General features: G+C 40.9%; 3 protein-coding genes across 3 annotated transcripts in view; 1 reads left to right on the forward strand and 2 right to left on the reverse strand.

The window, feature by feature from the left end:
* cyc1 (cytochrome c-1) lies at positions 1–18940 on the reverse strand. The gene is made up of 10 exons (XM_077603060.1): positions 18796–18940; positions 17955–18048; positions 4590–4661; positions 3115–3264; positions 1996–2186; positions 1052–1178; positions 827–984; positions 586–746; positions 363–463; positions 1–281 (listed from the first exon to the last, which is right to left on the reverse strand). Exons 4-10 carry the CDS (start codon positions 3196–3198, stop codon positions 177–179), a joined length of 927 nt encoding a protein of 308 aa, XP_077459186.1. The 5' UTR covers positions 3199–3264; positions 4590–4661; positions 17955–18048; positions 18796–18940; the 3' UTR covers positions 1–176.
* On the forward strand, positions 8340–22388 carry asip1 (agouti signaling protein 1). The gene is made up of 4 exons (XM_077603064.1): positions 8340–8511; positions 19071–19269; positions 19339–19376; positions 19927–22388. Exons 2-4 carry the CDS (start codon positions 19092–19094, stop codon positions 20092–20094), a joined length of 384 nt encoding a protein of 127 aa, XP_077459190.1. The 5' UTR covers positions 8340–8511; positions 19071–19091; the 3' UTR covers positions 20095–22388.
* Positions 22001–22651, reverse strand: part of ahcy (adenosylhomocysteinase) — a 7817-nt gene continuing 7166 nt past the window's right edge. The window contains exon 10 of the mRNA XM_077603051.1: positions 22001–22408. Within this exon, the coding sequence (XP_077459177.1) occupies positions 22277–22408 (132 nt within the window). The 3' untranslated portion in view covers positions 22001–22276. The remainder of the gene's footprint in view (positions 22409–22651) is intronic.

The raw sequence follows: 22651 nt of genomic DNA on the forward strand, positions 1-22651 counted from the left end.
TCCATTTCTTTGATATAATTTATTTTGTACAGTAAAACAGAGGGATGCGTGGTGGAGTATTTAACAAAGAAATGTCAGCCATCCGATGTCATGGACGCGAAGACTTTGTTACCTATCTTGTTTGTGTAATAAACACGATGGAAAAGACAGACGGCTTGGTCTCACGCATGCTCCCCTCATTTTGGCGGCCGGTAGGCGATCTTCCTGCTCTTCAGGACCGCCCACCTGTGTCGTTTCATGTAGTAGAGGAGCGGCACAACGATGGCCGAGCCCATCAGAACCTGCGGCGGGAAGGAAAAGAAAAAGCGCTTGACGTTTTGGCCGGATCGGGCGGGGGATGGGGGACATCCGACAAGTCTTACCTTGAGGCCCATGCGTTTGCGCTGGTCGTGCTCGGGTTCCGACGCCCACCTCAAGAAGGTGCACACGTCCTTGGCCACTTGGCTCATGGTGGCGGGGGTCCCTAAGGAGGCAAGACCACAATAGCAATGAATACGGGACCACGTGGTGGTTGTCCGAACTTTACGGACTGGGAGGGGCCTATCGCCGGCCCCTCCCAGAGCCAACGCCATTCGTTGGGCTCACCGTCTTCGTACTCCAGGATCTCGTTGTAGATGGGCGGGGCCATGCCGATGGCCTGTCCGACAAAGTAAGGGTTGTAGTAGAGGCCCTCCCTGACCTCCACGCCGGCGGGGGGCTCGCAGTAGCCCGTCAGCAGGCTGAAAACGTAGTCCTCGCCTCCGTGCCTGAGCGGCGGGTGGCCGGGTGTCAAAAAAAGTGCCCGAGTCTGCGTCCGTTTCGAGCCGCCGCCGCCACCGCCGCCTACCTGGCGTTGATGATGTAGCTGAGGTCGGGCGGCAGGGCGCCGTTGTTGGCCGCGCGGGCCGCCTCGGGGTTGGCGTACGGCTTGGGGAAGTAGTCGGAGAGCTTGCCGGGCCTGGTGAACATCTCGCCCGTATCGTCGGGGCCGTCCACCACCTCCACCTGAAGATGTGGTCAGGGGGAAGGTCAGAGGAAGGTCAGGCCGGGTGTGGCGGGACGGGAAACTCACATCCTCGGCGAGGGCCTTGGCTTCCTCCTCGGTGTGCGACACGCCCACCAGGTTGCGGAAGGCCAGGTACTCCATGCTGTGGCAGGCCGAGCACACCTGCTTGTACACCTGGTAGCCGCGACGAACGCTAAGGAGAGCAAAAAAAAAACAAACATGTTTGACGGGGGGGGGGGGGGAAGAATCTCACCCGAAAATACAGACGCTCCCCTACTTACGAACGAGTTACGTTCCGAGCGATTGTTCAGAAGTTGAATTTGTTTGTAAGTTGATTCAGTGCTATATTTTGTATTATAATTTATGTTTAAGGCCTATATAAGTATATTGAAGGTTTATATAAGTGCATTTGTATGTTTAAGGCTTGTATAAGTAACACGCATTGGTTTGTACTGAAAAAAACATTTAATAAAATGGAGAGAATATGTACAGTACTGTATAGAGAGAGAGAGAGATTTATGTATTAGAAACTGTCGTCGGCATGTCGTGCCGTCAATGGCAGATATTGAGAAAATAGTTGACAGTGCTACACTAACTCGTCTTTTAAAGAAATAAAGTTATGATTTTGAAAGTCGCGCCATTGGCTCGAATGGCAACGTCGCCCCTACCAACATGGCCGCTCGACGGTCATATGACTGGGGGCCACAAGAGCACTTTTCAAGCCGGTCAACACTCGCACTTCAAATGGTTTATGACGTCAATTGATTTTAAAATGACGGACATTGATAAAGCAAGCTTTTTGAGGAATAAGCCGGTCGTGACTTTAGTGGGAACGTTGCCCTTCCCAACAGGGCCGCCCGCCGGTGGCTTCCGCCATCCATTGAAATGATTTCAACGCAAGCATAGACACCGTTTTACAAAGGTTTGCTATAAAAGATACGAGTACCGGTTGAGTGAAAACGGGGGAGAATAAATAAATGAAAGAAAAAGAGAGAAGAAGGTGGTCCCACCTGGCATGGTCCAGGGAGGAGAGCAGCCCGGCGTGGCTCCAGGGGTAGTTGGGCGGGTGGAGCTCCAGATCCGAGGCCTTCACCGAGCACTGCAACGCCAGCGCCAGGCCGGCCGCGCCGGCGCCCGCCACACCCAGCGCCGTCAGCGCCGCCTTCTGCCCGCGGGGCAGGCTGGCGAACGACATCTTGGCCTAAGTGCCCCAAAAAAAGATGGGCGCTCGTCAATCAAATGTCGTTGACCGATGCGTACGAATTCCGTGACATCACCACCAGAATGGGCGACGGCGTCCGGCTTTTTGAACTCATTGATATTCATTGATTAGCAAGCGTAACAACGTTGTCAAAGGAATTGAGACTTTTTGTACTTTAAAAGTGACAAAATGACTACAAAATTTCATGTGTTTTGATTTTTAAATTGTGAGTATGGCTCGCAAGGAATAACATTTGAAAATAGGAATTGTTTATGGCTCTCTTTCAAAAAGGTTCCCCACCCCTGGTTTACAGCGTCTGGCGAGGTGGGAAAAAGACGTTTAAAAAAACGGACATACAATGCGGGGATACATAAATTTTCTAAGCATCACCACTACTAAAAACGAGGTTGGGGGCGAAAAAAAGATAACATGAGGTTTCTGACCGGAAGTCCATTCGCTCCTTGAGACGGACGCTATCAAGTTAGCATTACATAGCTAAGTCAGCAACCCACACTGGCCGTGGTTACTCGAAATTGTCCTTCGCACTAAAGCCAGCATCGCAAACACAACTCAAAAGGAAACCAATCAACATTTAAACGCGCTTCCGGCACGGCCGAACGTGGAATAATTACGCGAAGCCGAATGGCCAATGAACACAGAGACTTATGAAGTCATCCTATCCACCTCCAATAATTAATGAACTACCAAATTACGTGGGTGCAAAGCTGATATGTTAAAAGTTATTCTCCTACAATAATGCAACGATTACGTTTGTAGAAGAGGACAGTAGACGGGTGACCTTGTCCAACCCAACCGGCGGCGGCTACTGGCGTTAGCTCGAGGATTAGCTCAACTTTCCGAGAGAAAATCAACACTTTTTGTGGTATTTGCGCCAGGCGAACGACGTCAAAGGTTGCGGGTGGTGTACCTTCGGCGTGGTGATGGTTTTTGGGGTTCGCAGGAGGGCTCTCCCGCTGCCCGGGAGCACCGCGACTCGTAAGGCTGCTGCCATCTTTTTTCTCTCTCGTCCTCTCGTCAAGTCGGCGCTCGAGTTTCCTTCCGGCTTTTCCGCTTTCAACTATCAAAATAAAAGTTGGGTTTTGATTTAGACTGGAGATCCGCCTTATTTTGATAATCTTAGCCACGCCGCCGTGACGGGAAGTGTCGTGAAGTTTACACAACCGTCGTGCTTCGTAACACGTTACAAAATGAAGGTGAGGTGTCAATAAAGCGACAGTTTTATAATTCAAATTCCATTTTTTGGGGTGTGTGTATTTTTTCCATATTTTATCACGTGTTTTTTTTTTCGTATGACAAATATACTTGCACGCTTCAGTTTTCAAAAGGCAGCACTGAAAAGATATCCATACTATCTTTTGTTCCCCAGCAGGGGGCGATGTGGACTCAAAATGTAACCAACTGTAGTATTGACTAACGTTAAAGAAAGAAAAATTAGGAAGGTTTTTTTTTCTTCCAAGTTTAAATTTGATATTCCGATTGGGAATAGACTGGAGAAGCCTCCAGAAATAGATTGGACCTCTAGTAGCGTCAATGGCAGCCAATGATGGGCTTTTGTGTGTGTTTTGTTTTGTTTTTAATTCATTTGTGGGCGGGTCAGGGTTCAAATCTACGGGGATGAGGAAAGGCTCGGCGGCTGGAAATTAATGTTTAGAGAGAGCGAGATCTTATCGCCGTGATGGAATTCCAATTTAGTATTGACGCAGCAGCTCTCAAAACAAAGCCAAAATGGGAAATGGTGCCGTTACTGGGCCAGGAAAATAAACCAGTGGCATTATTTCTGAAAATAACTCAACTAAAATTCTTTTTTTTTTTCAGGTTCTTTTGATCATTACTTGATTTAATTGACAGCGACCGTAAAATACCAACACACAATAAAATCCCATTATTTTCCTCAAATTAAAATCATTTTTTATAGCATTCAAATGAATGCTATATTTATTTTTTTATTCATTTGAATGCTATAAAAATGATTTTGTGAAGAAAATAATGGCATTCCGATTCTCCTCTGGAGGGTCGCGGGGGTGCTGGAGCCTATCCAAGCCAACTATGGGCAATCCTAAATTGGTCGCCAGCCAATCACTCTTTTTTCATTAATTAAATAGGCTTGATTTACAAATAATTTTTAAAAAGCGATATTTTTACAGCATTTTTTTGGTTAAAAAATCCATTACATTTAAAACAAAAAACAATCGCACACAATATTGCAATAAAACCTGTTTTTTTTTTTTTTAATAACAAGATTCTTGAATTGATATTTTTACAGCATTTTTTTTGTTAAAAAATCCATTACATTTAAAACAAAAAACAATCGCACACAATATTGCAATAACACCTTTTTTTTTTTAAATAACAAGATTCTTGAATTGATTTGAATGGACTTACTAATTTGATGTTTTTTTTTTTGTTGGCTCGGGGCTCGTTGGCTCGGGCTCGATATCACTTAATGGTCCGTGTCTACAAGAGAGAGAACAGCAAAATATTTCAATATTTCAAATGAAATAATACAACAGGCCTCGCCAATATTTTCCATTCCAACACCTCCCGCGTTTGATTGACGAGCAAAGCGCCTCAATCGGCGGCCATTTGGATGTTCTTGCCGTTGGAAACGAAACACAAGAGGCTTTTTATGTCAAAAAAAAAATGAAAAAAATAGTCTTCTAACGTCAATATCGAAACCCTCAAAAAAGCCAAACATAAAAACACACCACAATGTTTTGCCCACGGACGGCTTGGACATCGATCTCCGTCGTTGGCACCGAATGAGTCTGCTTTTTTATTTGAGCCGTACGTGCTTTTGAGCCGCGTTTGCTATTTGATACGAACCGACAAAATCTGCCGTGGAAACGTTTCTCTTTGGAGTTGAGTGAAAATGATGCGGTAGAAAAAAAAGAAGCAAAAAAGCAAATACCAGCACGGTTGCAAAGCCCCGGGAAAAAAAAATGCGGGTATCCAATTTCACTCACTTTTTTTGGGGTGGTCTTTTTGTTGTCGGGTTCTTTTTTTTTGTTTGTTTTGGAAGTGAGAAGAAAAGCAGGAGAAACTTCAGCCTTTTGCGGTCACTTTCGGAGGTCGCGCCATCGCAAAGGACGCCGCGGGAAGCCTCCCAAAACGTCCCACAAAAAAGCCACCCATTGCATTTATGATGGGAATGGGCAGAATAAATAATGGATGCAAAATGGCTGGCAACTCCGCCAAAAACGTTGTTTTTTGCCCCGAATGGTCGGAAAGCGGTGGCGCCCAAAACAACAGGAAGTGACCTCAGAATGGCCCAAAATCAAGAGGAAATGACACCGGACCAGGAAATAACCCTAAAAATAAAAAATAAAAACAGAGCTGGAAGCGAAATAATAATATTTTTGGACCAAAATCATCCTAAAATGGCCGCCCTGAGGCTTCATTTGCTGCCAACCCTCCCATCCCGGTAGACTTGGACCATGACTGGATCGGATTCACCATTGAAATAGAAAAGGTCCCATTTTGTCAACAAAAAACATTTTTTCCCTTTTTTGTACCGCGTTTAAAGATCCCGTATTTGCTATTCACTTCCAAATTTGGGCCTTTTTTCTTACTGGAAGCGCCCAATGGCAACCAGTGGCTTCTGATGGAATTGAAGTGGTTTCCCAATTTTGCTGTGGTGAGCTGAGGTACTTTATCCAATCATCACGGCCCAGGCTGGCCGCTAGGTTTTGGTGATTCGACACCATCTTGGCACCCTGGGGACCACTCAAAAGCTTCAAAAGGAGCATTAAGGAGAGAAGGAGAGATTTACGCTTTATTTATTGGCCTTGTTAGCCTAATATATCCTGAATAGAAGAAATAAAAGGAAGACGCTAGTGGGAAATACTTTTGCCTGGCTTTTCCCCAATGCTGGATTCCCCACATGGCCAGTTGTTTTGATTGGGTGTTTACGAGCGAGGGACTCCCGTCTCGTGCCGTCCCTCCCGACAACTTCTGCTTGGACTTAGGCCTAGCCCCCCCCCCCAAAAAGGCGACTTTTCCAGCGACTTAACCGTGGTGTTTTTTTTGTGCACATTTCATTTTTTTGCACGGATATGCTAACGTTTATTGGTTAGCCTCTGCCTTTGCTGATGGAAATGCAGCATGGAGCCAATCTGGCAACCCAGAGGCGAAATTAATTTCTTACCCCTTTTTGAAATAGCAACGGTTCATCAATCATGGAGAAAATGAAAGGCGAAGAAAAAGGATTCAAGTGCGTCTGATTTATGGTTTTGATGACATAGACAGAGTTGCCAAAAAAAGAAGAAGAAAAAAAAGTCTGAAAAAGGCCAGGCCTTCCTTTGTCTGTCCTTTTCCATTTTGGCCATCGTCAAGGTGACGGCCTACGCAGCGCTCCGTTTTAGGAAAGCGCTCAAACTCTTTTCGGGTGCTCGTAAATCATAAGTGAATAATATCAGATTTGGACTTGGCGGGAGACTGGCCCTCCCATTTTTCTGTCTCCGCCGACAATTTATGTCTTCTTTGTTTGCAAAAAAAGGAGGCCTTTGGAATGCGCCTGCACTAGTTGTGTCAACGGGCTTCATTTACAATGGCAAATCCACTCAATCAACAGGAAGTGACCTTGAATTGTCCCCAAATAAACTGGAAGTGACCTAAAAATGCACGCTGATCAACAGGAAGTGACCTAGAATTGTACCGAAATCAACAGGAAGTGACCTAGAATTGTCCCCAAATCAACAGGAAGTGACCTAGAATTGTCCCCAAATCAACAGGAAGTGACCTAAAAATGCACCCTGATCAACAGGAAGTGACCTAGAATTGTCCCCAAATCAACAGGAAGTGACCTAGAATTGTCCCCAAATCAACAGGAAGTGACCTAAAAATGCCCCCTGATCAACAGGAAGTGACCTAGAATTGTCCCCAAATCAACAGGAAGTGACCTACAAATGCACCCAGATCAACAGGAAGTGACCTAAAAATGCACCCTGATCAACAGGAAGTGACCTAAAAATGCACCCTGATCAACAGGAAGTGACCTAGAATTGTCCCCAAATCAACAGGAAGTGACCTAGAATTGTCCCCAAATCAACAGGAAGTGACCTAGAATTGTCCCCAAATCAACAGGAAGTGACCTAGAATTGTCCCCAAATCAACAGGAAGTGACCTAAAAATGCACCCTGATCAACAGGAAGTGACCTTGAATTGTCCCAAAATCAACAGGACGTGACCTAGAATTGTCCCAAAATCAACAGGAAGTGACCTAAAAATGGACCCTGATCAACAGGAAGTGACCTAGAATTGTCCCAAAATGAACAGGAAGTGACCTAGAATTGTCCCCAAATCAACAGGAAGTGACCTAAAAATGGACCCTGATCAACAGGAAGTGACCTAAAAATGCACCCTGATCAACAGGAAGTGACCTAGAATTGTCCCCAAATCAACAGGAAGTGACCTAGAATTGTCCCAAAATCAACAGGAAGTGACCCAGAATTGTCCCAAAATCAACAGGAAGTGACCTAGAAGTCATCACCAAAAAGTGACTTGGAAATCATTAGGAGCTGTCCAAAACTAACAGGAAGTGACCATTGTACACAAAGTGAAGCAAAATTGCCACAATATCAACAGGAAGAGACTTGATGAAAATGATTAGGAGGTGTTCCAAAACCAAGAGGAAGTGACCGATGGACAGGATGTGACCCGGAAATGCCCCAAGACCGAGGGGAACGCCCCCAAATCCACAGGAAGTGACACGGGAATGCCCTGAAATGTGTCCAAAAATGAACAGGAAGTCCCGTAAAACGAGCAAAAGGAGTTTACGACGGAAATGTGATTCTTTTGAACGGGGAGGCCATTGAAAGCGTAAAAAGTAGAAAGGCTAAACGGCGGTTTCAATGGTTTCAATCTTCAGCGCCACGTCCCGTCGACGCTTCATTTGCAATCCCGCAAATTCCCCGGCCGGGAAACACGCCAAATTTTCGGAGCAGAATGTCAATGTCATGTAAATCGCACATTGGCGGCATCTCTTCTTCTTCTTCTTCTTCTCGTGTTGGCCATTTGCGGTCAGCGTACTAGCCCGCCCCACTCCCTCGCCAGCCAGCCAGCGGGCGGGGCCAAGGCCAGGGAGGGACAGACAAGACCCCCCCCCCCCCCCCCCCCTGCGACCCCCCTGTCCCTCCGCTCGGGGCCTCGCGAGCAGATCGTCGGCAACCTCGCTAAGGTGGCGGGGATAAAAAGGGGGATGCGGGAGACGGCGGCGAGGACTGGCGCCGCCGAACGCAGACGACGGACGTAGCGGGAAAAGACGGACGGCATCTGGTGAAGGCAATTGGACACGCACACACGTCAGGTAAGTAAGTGGTCCGCGCCGCTTCTCCCGGGCCGATCAGATAAGACGGCGACGGCGGGGGGATTTAGAGAGCGCTAAACTTTGCGAGAAGGAAAAGGAATAGAGAGATGTTGAAAGATGTTGAAAGACGTTGAAAGGCGTTGACAAACGTTCTTCTTTGGCTTTTTGGATTGGCTCGGATCGGACATTTTTTTTCTGGATCTTTCGGCACAACCGTGGAAAACAACAAAAATGGCAGACCGTTAGAGAGAAAAAACAAGACGAATACACACTAAATTGGACAACATGAAATGAAGCTGTTTTTTTCAGCTGTCAGGCTCTTTAACAAAACAAATGGCTGAATGTTAAGACCAACCATATATATATATATATATATTTCAGCAACACGCTTATTTATATATTTATTTATATATATTTATTAATTTATATATTTATTTATTAATTTATACATTTATTTATTAATCTATATATTTATTTATTAATTTATATATATTTATTAATGTATATATGTATTTTTTAATGTATATATTTATTAATGTATATATATATTTATTACTGTATATATTTATTTATTAATGTATACATTTATTTATTACTGTATGTATTTATTAATGTGTACATTTATTTATTACTGTATATATTTTTTTTATTAATGTATACATTTATTTATTTATATATTTATTTATGAACTTATTTATTAGCTATTTCTTTATGTCTAAAATGTATTTTCCTGCATTTTCACTGCATTTGCTAGTGTGACAATGAAATTTCCCGAATACGGGATGAATCCAATTATCTCATCTAATCGAAACTAATCTAATGAAAGTCATTCCCTTTGGGGGAATCATATCAAATGCGGTCATGATATCAGGAATCAAATCATACGCGCTCATATCACAAGATCCAAGCCGCAATACTTCATATTTTGAGGTCATATCAGGAGATTGAAGGCACAATATTGCAAGAGTAATTTTACAAGGGAAAAAAAACCTTAATATTGCAAGATGAAAATCATATTGCGAGCCGCAAGACTTCATATTTTCAGGAGATTGAAGGCGCAATATTGCGAGATGACAGTCAAAGGTAATACAAGGAAGAAAAAAAATCATAATAATGCCAGAATCAAGTCATACGTGGTCATATCACAAACTGCACGTATCTTATTAGGACGGACTTTGACTTATTATTATGAGATTAAAGACAGAATATTGAGAGAATACAGATCATGGCTGTCATAGATAAATAAATATATATTAATAAATAAATATATAAATTAATAAATATATATATAAATTAATAAATAAATATATAAATTAATGAATAAATATATAAATTAATGAATACATATATAAATAAATAAATTAATAAATACATATATAAATTAATATATAAATTAATAAATATATACATTAATAAATATATATAAATTAATTAATACATATATAAATAAATATATAAATTAATAAATATATAAATTAATAAATATATAAATAAGCGTGTTGCTGAAATATATATATATATATACACCCGGTTGGTCTTAACATTCAGCCATTTGTTTTGTTAAAGAGCCTGACAGCTGAAAAAAAAACAAAAAAAAAACAAGCTCTGTTTAATCTCATTTTCAAATATTTTTATAGCTTTTTTCCAATCATTTCAAAAAAATCAGTTATTGGTCTCAATGGGGTTTTGATCTGGTTGAAGGAATTGAAAAAAACAAATGAATCCTAAACACAAAAAGCAAATCAATGATGCCCTTTTTTCCCCTCTTTTGGGTAAAGACCGGCGTCGTAAACTACACAAAATGGCCAGTATTTTTGGCAGCAGCCTGAAAAAAATCAAGACATGGCCAATTATCGCCTCGAACCATCTGACGTCTACGCCGTGGGTGACGGCTGGAGCCGTCCAATTAGGAATGGTCGACAGGAAAATTGCTTCCATCCCGGCGGGGGGAACTTTCGCTCTCCGCCCAGAAAAGGCTTTTGACGGCCGCCAAATCATTCGAAGCTTTTGTCGCTAGGACGGACCAAGAGACGTTACGTCGACGCAGGTTGAACTTTGGCGTGCGGCGTCTTTGGTTTAAGCTTTTTATTTACAACCGCCGCCACCAAAAATGTCGATCTGGCGGGCGCTGTTGTTCGCCGTGGTGCGGTTTAATACATCGTAAATCTGTTCTCAATTATTTGAAAACGCTGCTAAACAAAAGGATATTGATTTAACGGAAAGGAAAGTCAAGATGGACTTTTTTTTATGCGCTCGTAAAAGGTTATTACATTTTTCTTTGTGTGTATGTTTGTGTGTGTGTGTGTGGTGTGTGTGTGTGTGTGGTGCGTGTGTTGTGTGTGTGTTGTGTGTGAGTGTGTGTGGTGTGTGTGTGTGTTGTGTGTGTGGTGTGTGTGTGGTGTGTGGTGCATGTGTTGTGTGTGTTGTGTGTGAGTGGTGTGTGTGTTGTGTGTGTGTTGTGTGTGAGTGTTGTGTGTTGTGTGTGTGTGTGTGTTGTGTGTGTTGTGTGTGGTGTGTGTGTGGTGTGGTGTGTGTGGGAAAGAATAGGGTCTGTTGACCCTTGTGCTGCATTCGGGGTACGTGAAAAAAGCCGGTAAATGTGACGCACGCAAAACTTATATTGAAAATGAAGTACGAATGTGAAGGCACAGTCAAAATGAAGAAATACGTTTCATACGGAGCACATTGAACACAACTCGAACGCAAATATGCAATAATTAATCCTTGCTGTTTTGTCTCGTTTGAAAAAACGTTGAATAGTTTGGTCGCAAATTTGTTTTTTGTTTTTTTGGGTGGCATTTTTCATAGTAAAGTGTTTTTTTTTTAAATATGGCAAATCTTATGAATTGCACACTTAATTTTCACATTTTTTTAGCTGGTCAACTTGCCATCTTTGGTATATTTCTTGTTTTTTTTAAAAAAAGATCTCATTCATGTTTTTGAGAGTGAAATCGCAATAATGAGCTTTTTTGAAAACAAAGTGGTCCCATTATTAATCTGATGAATTAAATTGTTCAAAAACAAAGTCCTAATTGGGGTTAAAGCAATGCAGTTCTTCAATTTTATATGCTCTCCAACAATAAGCAATAAAATCAAACTTTTATTTTATTTGACATATGAAATATATTTATGTGTGTGCATGTGCACCTAGTACTTATTAAAATCATATGCAACAATAACAATATCCCATCAATAAAAGTCGACAGGTTTTCTGCTGCCTTGAATTGACGAGCTTGTCAAAAGAGGCCCTTAAAGAAAATACATATTTCATTTTGCAAGAACTTTAACGGAGAGCCTTTCATATCAATCCATTTTTTTCCTTATTTAAACAAATGTCATTTTGAAGGTTCCATTTTTTCCTGATAAGAACTTGGAAGTCGTTGCAGTCCGAAAAAGTGCTACAAAGGAATCATATTTAACGTGGGCGATATGACAAAAATTGTTATCACAAAAAAATATTATAATAATCAGTCAGTATCGATAATTATCACGATAACTATCACATATTTTTTGTTTACTTTCTTCTTTATTCAAATATGAAAGTGAATATGTTACCTTAATTTATAAGAAAGGAGAATATGAAATATTAAGTATTTTTGTCGTTTTTTTGTGCAATAAAGTCCCTCCTTAGCCTATGAAAAGTATTGAATTGAATTGAATGCTTTTATGGTAATTATACAAGTCTAATGTGAGTATTCACAGAAATTTTATTTTTAGAAATTTGCCTTCAAGCCAAAAGTTGCTGTGCAATATGAAATAAATCAAATAATAAACTAAACACATCTGATAATCACTCATTTTGGCTGTTATTGTCTTTATGTGTTTATACTGCGTGTTAGCCTTTATTGCTAGCATGCTAAAAACACATTTCCTCTTTTTCTCCGAGCGTTGGTCTGGAACTAGCGTTCATCTCGCAACAGCGCCCTCGCTCTCCTTGGTGGTGGGCTCGTGTAATTACAGTTTAAAATGATCACATTTTTACAAAAGTTTTTCATATTATCGCTGACAAAAAATGATGTCACGATAATTATCGTTATTTTTTTATCGCCCAGCCCCTGTCTTACGATGAATACACATTAGTTGAAATTTGCATATGAAATTTGTGTTCAATGTGCTTAAAATTGAGCATATTTCTATCATTTTGGCCGGGAAAACCATATTAACCAAACATATGAGCCATGGTTCACATTTGAGGCACATCTGCTATGCACAATTTACATAAATGAATTCACGACGGCATTACAGTTGCGTTCAAAGGACGCCAAACCGATCGTATTTTCGGCATTCCGACGGCAGCCGTTGGCTTAAAAAGATTTTTAAAAAATGAAATAAATGTCTTCTCAAGATGTTCTGTTTTTAAGCATACTTTTGGAATCCATTTTGATAAGATATGAGAGTTGAGTTATGACAACAAAGGCATATTTTGGGCAACATAAAATGGCCTTTTTGGGGTCAGCGAGTAAAAGCTCGGCTTTCTTCGACATTTATTTTCTGGGAAACGTCAGGAAAGTCGGCAGTCAACTTCATCGTCGTAAATTTCATATTTATGAAGGTCAATGGAGCCCATTTTTGAGTGGCGCTCAAAGTAAAGTGGGGGGAAAAAGTTTGCTATTTTCTTCTAGTCTTACAAGAAATGGAAAGGTACTAAAATAAAGATATGCCGTCCTCTGATGGATTAATGCGTGTGAACTTCAATTCTTTTGGCATTTTTGCGATGTCAAACTAAATTCTCGTGTCTAAAACACTCAATAAAATGAAATACATTTCATTTTGGACAAGACAGCTTACGGCCCTGGTAGAATGGGCCCTTGCCGCCATCCTGTGGACAAACACAGGTATTACGTCTCCCATTTTAACGGTCATATGCTTTACTCATTTTAAGACATTAATCGCGTCCGTATAATTTTCTCTCCTTTTTGTGTGTTTCCTCGCATCTTTCATACAAAATTGGGACACTTTGGCCAATTTTAAAGGTGCAGGTTTTCATTCAAACCGAACAAGCGGACACCAAGTGTAATCAGTTGATTGCATCAATGCTTCTAATTACAGACGCTCCCCTACTTCCATACCAAACTTCCGTACGACTCGTACGGTGTTTGTAAGGTTTTTTGGGGGTTTTAAGGGGAATCATAATCATTTATAAGGGCAGTTATTGGCAGAGGTTGACAGGTATGAGTCTTACGAACATTCGAGTTACGAACAACGGTACATACGAACATGTCTGCAAATTGCGTTTATGTCGAAATATGTTCGTAAGTTCCATTTTGTATTTTTGTATCCATTGAGTAGTGCTTCTTTCCGCCGCTAATACCGACGCCTGGCGGTGTGCAATGCGGAAGTGCGTGAACGTATCTCCAGTGCCTTTTTCATTTTTATCATTAAATATCTCGTGCATCCATTATTCAATATGGTTGGTGAAAAGCGAAAGGTTTTTAGCGAGGGAGGTGCAAGGAAGAGGCAAGCCATTTCATTTGAAATGAGTGGCAATAATTAAGAAGCTTGATGCGCGTGAGAAAGTGGTGAGCGTTGCACGGGAATACAACTTGAATCGTTCGACCGTCAGTACCATTTATAAACATAAAGATCGAGCAGCAGGACGCAAATATTGAACGTTGCACAAAGTTTGCAAATCAATTGAATGATGCCATACAGTGCTACCGCATCATTTAGGATGAAAAAAAGAAAACTGCAATCGTCATTAGATAGCTTCTTTCGGCCGCTTTCTAGTAAATCTCTCTCTCTCTCTAATGAATGTATACAGTACTGTATGTATTCTCTCCATGTTATTAAATGTTTTTTTCAGTACAAACCAATGCGTGTTACTTATACAAGCCTTAAACATTCAAATGCACTCATATAAACCTTCAATATACTTATATAGGCCTTAAACATAAATTATAATCCAAAATATAGCACTGAATCAACTTACAAACAAATTCAACTCATGAACAATCGCTCGGAACCTAACTCGTTCGTAAGTAGGGGAGCGTCTGTATTTTAGAAGAATCCTTATTGGTTAAACTGTCGACACTAGATCGATTGAAACAAAGACCAGGAACCCTGGTTTAGATGGTATTTGTGTGAGGACCGTGGAACCAATGAGAGAATTTACATATAAAGTACTGCTCTACTTACAAAATTTTCAAGTTACAAAAAAAAGTTCTGGAAGCAAATAATTATGTAAGTAGAGGTACGACTGTATTATATAATAATCGCAAGCTTTGGGAAAAAAACCCTGTGTGTTTATCAACAGCATTTCGAGTCGAAAGTGGACTTTTTTGGCGTTTTTGGCCATTCCATCACCAAGTAGCTTTTTATCTGATCCCTGATCTCCCTCAAATTGTGTTTTGACAGCGAGCGGTTATCTTTTTCGGCGATCTGCAAAACAGCGCGACCGCAATTCGATCTCCCAGAGAGAGTGCGGCGCTCGCTGGTCTTTTTGACGAGCTTTGCACGCCTTTGATATTTTGAACTTATCCGATTTGATCTAAAACGGATTTGTTCCCGGGGGAGGAAGGAAGGAAACTTCTCCACTTTTTGTCGATTGACAGCCTTGTTTTCAAATGGAAGAAACTCCGTTTCGTCCCTCAACATTTTCTACAAAATGTCCGACGTTTGCAAGCCGGCCGGCCGTCATCTTGATTAGACGTTTACCAATTTATTGGAAAATAAACAAATCTCACATGTACTCATTTGAAATCCTAATTTTACAATGGAATATATTCATTTTTTCCATAAATTTGACTTCATCTGTCCCACATTTATTTGTCAAAACCAGAACCTATTTAGTTACTTGTTTAAAAAAAGATATATATATATATATATATTTATATATATATATATATATATATATACGTGTGCGTGTGTATGTATATGTATGGGTGTGTATATATATATGTTTATGTATGTGTATATATGTATATGTATGTGTATATATATATATATATATATATATATATATATATATATATATATATATATATATATTAAACAAGTAACTAAATAGGTTCTGGTTTTGACGAATAAATGTGGGACAGATGAAGTCAAATTTATGGAGAAAAAAAATTCCCCTAAAATGTTTTTGTAAAAGTTTTTGGAAGGAAAATTAATATATATATATATATATATATATATATATATATATATATATATTTATATATATATTTTTTTTCCTTCCAAAAACTTTAACAAAAAATATCCTACATTTATTAGTCAATGGCAATGTACTCATTTATTTAAATTCAAATTGAATAAAGTCACATTTCCTCCTAAAAAAATCTTCACGTTAAATCATATTGCTCATTTATTCAAAGTAAGAAACCAAACCATTCAATTTTGTGTTAATTCACTTTTCACATCCCATTCTAGAGGCATATTTTCAAAAAATGGAATCAATTCATATTTCCCCCTAAAACTTCTTTCCATAATATCTGAAGAATGCTAATCGACAGCTGTCTTAGAAAAATGTTTGCTCATTTATTAAAAAAAATATGACATTTTGTCTTAATTCACCTCTTATATTTCTTTCTACAGGCATATTTTCAAATGGAATTAAATCATCTTCCAACCTAAAACGTCACATAATAGCCAATGATTCTTAATCGACGGCAGTCTTGGAAAAATGATTGAATCATTCATAAAATAATAAAAAAATAAAAATATATCTATTTAGTACTAATTCACCTTTCCTACATTTACATTACAAATATCAGCCGGCGGCCATTTTAGGATGAAAAAATGAAATGAAAATAGTAATGAAAATAAAAAAAAAACAATTTGACACCCCCCCCCTCAAAAAAAAAACCTGACGTGAATATAGCTCATTTAAAATATGATTCAAGGCGCATATTTTCTCCGTTTGTCAGAGCAAACCCCTATTTTAACGCCACATCTTTGACGTTAAAACGTCGGATAAACGGCATGCGAAAAGCGGCGTCCATTCCGCGGGAGAATTGTTTTGCTTGGCTAATGACGGACAGACGGAACGGAGGAGATGATGGGCGGCACAAATGGTTCTCATTTTTTGGGCTTAAATCCACGCTGTGATGTTCATGTGTGTCCTGCATGTTTGGATTTTCACATCTGCCAAAAATCCATCCAAGAACACCATCTTTTCTCACTTCTTTTTATCTACCGGATCCTTTTGGTGTTTAATTCAGGCCAGACCCAAACCATCAAAAAGTCCCCCCCCCCCCAAACAATAATGACAAAACATGCGCAGCTATCATAAAAGACTCTTCGTCTTCCAATTCGATGACGAGCTAACCATGGAACAACGTGACAAATTGGGAATTAATTGCGCGTTGACAATTTGAAAAATGGCAGAAACTTGACATTAATGGCGGAGCGACGATTAAAAAACAAAAAAAGTGGCACATTTGAGATGAATGGTGCGTAAAACATTTTAAAAAGGGCTTTGCAACTGAGAATAATAGCCTTAGGATACGCGTTAAAAATGTGACTTTTTTAGAGAATAACAAGTGTGATGAGTTTGCCATTAATTGCGATCTTAATATATACAGTGGTACCTCGAGATACGAGCTTAATCCGTTCCGGAACTGAGCTCGTATGACGAGATTCTCGTCACTCGAGCGGACGTTTTCCATTGAAATGAATGGAAAACAAAATGAATTGGTTCCAAACCTCTGAAAAAACAGGATATTCGATTGGAAAAAAATGTTTTATTTCTTCTAATTCGCCATCTATTAACAAAGTAACACATAACTAGTGGTTTAATAGTAATAAAATGTTCTTTTTCCACGACAACGCACTCGTAAACGGAACAAACAAATTTAAATGAACTTGGATTAATATATATAGACACTCAAACATACGTTTAATGTAACTTTACACAAAACGGAATTCTAATTTTGTTGTAATCTTTTGTTACCTTCGTTCTGGCCGGGTTGGCGCTTTGCCACGCCTCCACCCTCACGTTCGCTATCCATGGACTGTTTGCTGTTGTACTACGTATTCCCTTCAAAATATTCCGAAAATGATGCACACATGTCCTCACAATAGGATAATGCACGACCACTTGCCAACCAGAAATAGTCTTTAAAGAACGATCACGGGAGCTTCTTTCCTTAGAAAGAATAACAGGAAATACAATAGTTGACCTTACCCACGTATTGATTGTGGGTAATAAAGTTTTATTCTGAGAAAGGTTGCCATTGCCTATGCGTGTTGTGTGCACGAGTGTACTTCATTACCCAGAAAGCCCTCTTTTTGCATGAGCGTTGCGCGTTTCCTGGTCTTAGGAGGAACTCGTCTGAATTAATCGTTCCATGCTCGTAGATATTGTTATACACGGCTATATCATTTTTCTCCATTTATTCCACCTCAACTTGAATTTCATTCTCCGGTTCAGATATGCTTGGCTCAATCAACTTTTATTGCTTTTGAACATGTTGAAGATGAACAAGTGTATTGTTGAAACTCACCATTCCACGGCGCCCCCGGTTCACTCTCCGGTTATTCCGCTTCGGCGCCCCCGGTTCACTCTCCGGTTATTCCGCTTCCTCTGCAAAGGTCAAACTGGAACATAAAATATGTCATCCGTTTAGCTGTGAAGACTTTACAACAAAAATAATCCACCGTCTCGCTTGACAAAACAAATTCACCTTCGAGTTGCGGGTTAAAGAAGGTTTATAACATTATATAACTGCTTTAAAGGTCGTTATTCAGCTAAAAAATGGCATCATTCACGTGCTGTCAAAATTAAAACAGAATTTATCAGCAATCTCTCCTTGAAAACAAATAAGTGGTAACTTAGCACAAAGTCACACAAAGTTCACAGCATTGTAGAAACATCTTTTGTGGTCAGTTATCTTTATTACAAATAATTTGGGAGTACTAGGTTCGTTATCATTGTCAAACATAGAACCTTATGAAATTAATGTAGACATAAAATAGAAATTTATGCCAAAAGAATGCTAGAAAAACGTCTGGTTGCAAATTACGTTTGACAGTGAAATAAACTAAAGTCAGATAGTACTGCTTTCATTGTCCAAATATTACAACAAATATAATATCCAATTTTGCTTTCATGTAAACCACGTTAAATTCAGAAAGTAGACATGAGCTATTTCAAACGAAGGAGTCAAATGAAATTCATATCATTGTGGAAATGACTTTAAAAGGTAAATTAACACCATTTGGCTAACATCATTTACGAGCGCTAGCATAACTCGCTACGTTCAAAAACATAGCCAAATAAACACATTTTTTCAAATATATAACCACACGAAATAATCGTAAACGTCAATATCAAGTTGTACACACCCAATATATTACGAAATACGTTGAAATAAATGTCGAAAATGACGAATTGTATTGACGACGACGTCATTGCCCCGTTGAAGAGCGCGCCGTTTTACTTCCTGCTTCCGGTTGCCGACCAAACCATTTTAGCTAACTCCAAACTATTTTAGCTAACTCCTCCAAAGATAACACATGTGTATCATTTAGTGACTCGAACGAACCCTGAATAAATAATAATAAACTGTAAATGTGAATTGTGCTTTTTTTAAACGAAGGAAATGTTATTTTTTGCGCAGAGAGGAGTCGCCGGCGTGAGGATGCGCGAGCTGCTATTGCTACTGCTAGCTAGCTTGCTGTTCGTCACCAACCCGCAATTTCCGGTCGGCGGTCACATGATGCCCGACGGCAGGCCGAGCTGCAGGGAAGCCGAGACCGTCCTTTCCAACGCCATCCCGGGCGGTGACGCAGGACTCGACGCGCCCGTCGTCATTGTGGGCAAGTGGCAAAATAGACGGCGCCCGACCCCGACAGTAAAATAACACGTCATTTTTTTCATTCCCTTAGAACTGCCAAAAGCTGGAAGAAAAAAGAAGGGGAAAAAGGTGACCCAAGAAAAACTCACTATCACACAATCACTATTTTCATTCGATTTTTTTCGCATTTATGGGTCATTTCCTGTTGATTTTGGTTAACTGTTAATTTGGGGGCATTTCTGTACACACAATTTTGAGTGACATACCTAAACAAACAGGAAGTGACAGGCTCTTCCTGTTTATTTAGGCCAAACTCCACGCCACCTTCTCGAAATGTTGGCACATTCATGGGTCATTTCTCATTGATTTTGGTTAACTGTTAATTTGGGGGCATTTCTGTACACACAATTTTGAGTGACATACCTGAACAAACTGAACAAACAGGAAGTGACAGGCTCTTCCTGTTTATTTAGGCCAAACTCCACACCACCTTCTCAAAATGTTGGCGTATTCATGACTCACTTCCTGTTTCTAAATAGGGTCACTCACTGCTCCTAAATCAAATGCCTAGTGACACACTCTTAAAGTGAAACTCCAGTCTAAAGTTTTAACACTGCTGGAGCCATTTCCTGTCGTCACCCGCAACTTTTTTTTGAGCGTGCTACACGTGTGTTTTCAGAACAAGCCGGGCGGCAGCAGACGGCGCCCTCCGCCGCCCGCCGGCTGCGTCCCCCAATGGGGTAGCTGCAAATCGTCGGGAAAAGTTTGCTGCGACTTCTGCGCCTTCTGCCACTGCCGCATCTTCCGGACCGTGTGCTACTGCCGCGTGGGGAACCCCCGATGTTGAGCCACCCCCCAAAAAACTTCCGGGCACAAAAATGGCGCCAAAACACTCGATGGACATCAAAAATTTCACAAACATTCTAGGAATAAAACATGGTGGGACGTGGCTCCCGTAAAAAAAGCCAACCAAATCTGATCGGAGCGAGCGCACGTCTCGCTTTAGTTTCCCGGAGCGACCAGCTGGAGGGAATTAAGGCCTCAGGAAATGGGAGTTTTAAAAGTGAGAAAAAAATAAGGCGCCCGCAGAGGTTTGAATCAATTTGCGGTGAGGTCAAGTGGAGATGCAAAGTCGATAAGGAAGGAGAAGAAACGCTCCTTCGACCCCCCCCCCCCCCCCTTTCCCTCTCGCCGTCCACTCGCGAAGCACTAAGTGCCAACATGTGTGTGTCCAGATCCGTTGGGAGAAAAACACTCACGAGATGCCTTTCATTTATACCCGCTCGCTCATCTCGCCTCGTCAAAATTTAATCTTTTAATATAATTTAATAAAGTCTTTTATCGCTTGCGTGATCAAGTGGGGGAAATAGAACAGACAGATGTTGGACTATAAGTCGCATTTTCTTTGGGCTGGGGTGTGGGGTCTTTTACATTTTCTAAAAATATATTTAAAAAAATCAATTTTCTCACATTGACGAATGTTGATAGACAAAAAAATTCAATGATTTGGAAAATAGCCATCAAATACATAGTCTTCAACATTCAAAATCCTCAAGGATGCGAAAAAAAGCAATATGAAAACACCCCTGCAAAGAGCGATTTTTGTAAATAAAACTCAAAATGATGGCCACTTGGCTCCGCCCCTCCTCCGCCAATAAGCGAGTTTGCTTGCGGAAATATGGCACTTGCTCTAACCTTTTTTGGACCTTTCCCATCACCCCAATCGGCCCTCCCTTTAGCTCATTCCCAAATGGCTTGGACGTCTATCCATGTCAATGGCAGGCACCAAGTTGGACGACTCCAGTTTCTTTCTTCTCTTCTTTCTAATCACCTTCTACCCTTCCAAGCCTTGCCCATCTCTCCTTTCCTTCCTTATCCCTCCCTCCCTTACTCCCTCCCTCCATGGCTCCTTCCTTTCACCTGCTCCAGACATCCCAGCAGCGATTCAACGGTTTTTCGGATTTCCGTCAGATGCGACTCGACGACCTCGAGTTGAACTCGCTTCCCCACGCCGACCAATGACTCACGCTCGGTTGGTCGGACCAAAATTCTCCAGGGGAGAGCAAAAGTAAGAGCGCCACCTGTCGCTTCGCCGCGGACGAGACCGGCAGGGGGAGCCACCATCGCCGGACTTTGGACATTCAACAACGTGAACACAGGCAACATCGGCATATCATCTCGGATCCAAAACATGGCCATATCATCCCTAAATACAAATTTGGAATGGTTGAAATTTGAGAACATTCTGGCGCCCTCTGCCGGTTCAAAACGGGCCTACAACTTGCTTTGTGCATCAGGCAACTATATAACATTTGACCATATATAGTAGGTATATAATCCAATGTTATCCAAGATTTAGATTTTTTTTTTTAAAATGAATAGTACATTATGCACAAAAAAGATGGTTGATATATACATGAAATATAGCAATCATTTAATTGTTACAAAATGTCATTCCAATTAAAGTCAGAAGATTTTTGCTCTTTTCAAGTACAATTAATTTCATTTTCTGAACTGCTTTATCCACATTTGGGCCACGGGGGGTGCTGGAGCCCGGCTAACTCCAGGCCAGAGGTGGGGGCCGATCGCCGAAACGAGCGATTTTAAACCCTTTAAATATTCAAATGATAAAGGCTACAAAATTAGAATAATTGTCAAATGTTAAAGTAAATGCCTCCCCCTTTTGTCCCACCCATTTTCCTCTACAACCAATCTAGGTAGTTGGAGCGAACATAAAAAAAGAGGCCAAAATATTAGTAGCGACTATGTTTATTATTCACAATCATCAGCAAAGTTGGTCGCCTGGGAGGGAGACCATCCGAGTCCATTTTAAATTAACGACAGTATTGAAAGATTAAGACATCATTTGGAATTCCGGCCCCCGCCGACCCCCGCCGGCGGTCCTTTGAGAGAGCGCTAAGTGCTAACGGCGGCCCGTTAGCGGGCTAAAAAAAAAATGCTAAGAGATTGCGGGCTCCGTCCATCGGATCTGGCCAAGAAAAAGAAAAAGACAACTTGCCGGCCCTTCCTCAGTAGCGGTAGTGGTCGGGCTTGAAGGGGCCTTCCGCGGGGAGGCCCAAGTATTTGGCCTGTTTGTCCGTCAGCTTGGTCAGCTTCACGCCCAGTTTGTCCAAGTGGGCCGCCGCCACCTGCTCGTCCAACTGCCAAATTCAAAACAAACAAGTATTAACAACTGTCTGATGGGGTGGAGGAAGAAAAACAGTCTAAAATGGGGGTGCTAAAAAGCTAAAAAGGGGTTAAATGAAATAATGCTTTTCAAAATAAGAGACGGAAACCTTGGCAAAAGTGTCAAATGTTGAAAAAGAGGGGAAAACAAGAGAAAAACAGTCTAAAACGGGGGTGCTAAAAGCTAAAAAGGGGTTAAATGAAATAATGCTTTTCAA

The sequence above is a fragment of the Stigmatopora argus genome, chromosome 6, assembly GCF_051989625.1.
Source record: "Stigmatopora argus isolate UIUO_Sarg chromosome 6, RoL_Sarg_1.0, whole genome shotgun sequence".
Taxonomy (NCBI): Eukaryota; Metazoa; Chordata; class Actinopteri; order Syngnathiformes; family Syngnathidae; genus Stigmatopora; species Stigmatopora argus.

Excerpts from the sequence above, each read along its gene's own strand:
- cyc1 (XM_077603060.1), bottom strand. The coding sequence starts at position 3,198 with ATGGCAGCAGCCTTACGAGTCGCGGTGCTCCCGGGCAGCGGGAGAGCC. Across the intron at positions 747-826 it reads AGCTACATCATCAACGCCAG|GCACGGAGGCGAGGACTACG; the intron begins GTAGGCGGCGGT and ends CCCGCCGCTCAG. Across the intron at positions 464-585 it reads GATCCTGGAGTACGAAGACG|GGACCCCCGCCACCATGAGC; the intron begins GTGAGCCCAACG and ends TTGCCTCCTTAG.
- asip1 (XM_077603064.1), top strand. The coding sequence starts at position 19,092 with ATGCGCGAGCTGCTATTGCTACTGCTAGCTAGCTTGCTGTTCGTCACC. Across the intron at positions 19,270-19,338 it reads CGCGCCCGTCGTCATTGTGG|AACTGCCAAAAGCTGGAAGA; the intron begins GCAAGTGGCAAA and ends TCATTCCCTTAG. Across the intron at positions 19,377-19,926 it reads GAAAAAAGAAGGGGAAAAAG|AACAAGCCGGGCGGCAGCAG; the intron begins GTGACCCAAGAA and ends GTGTGTTTTCAG.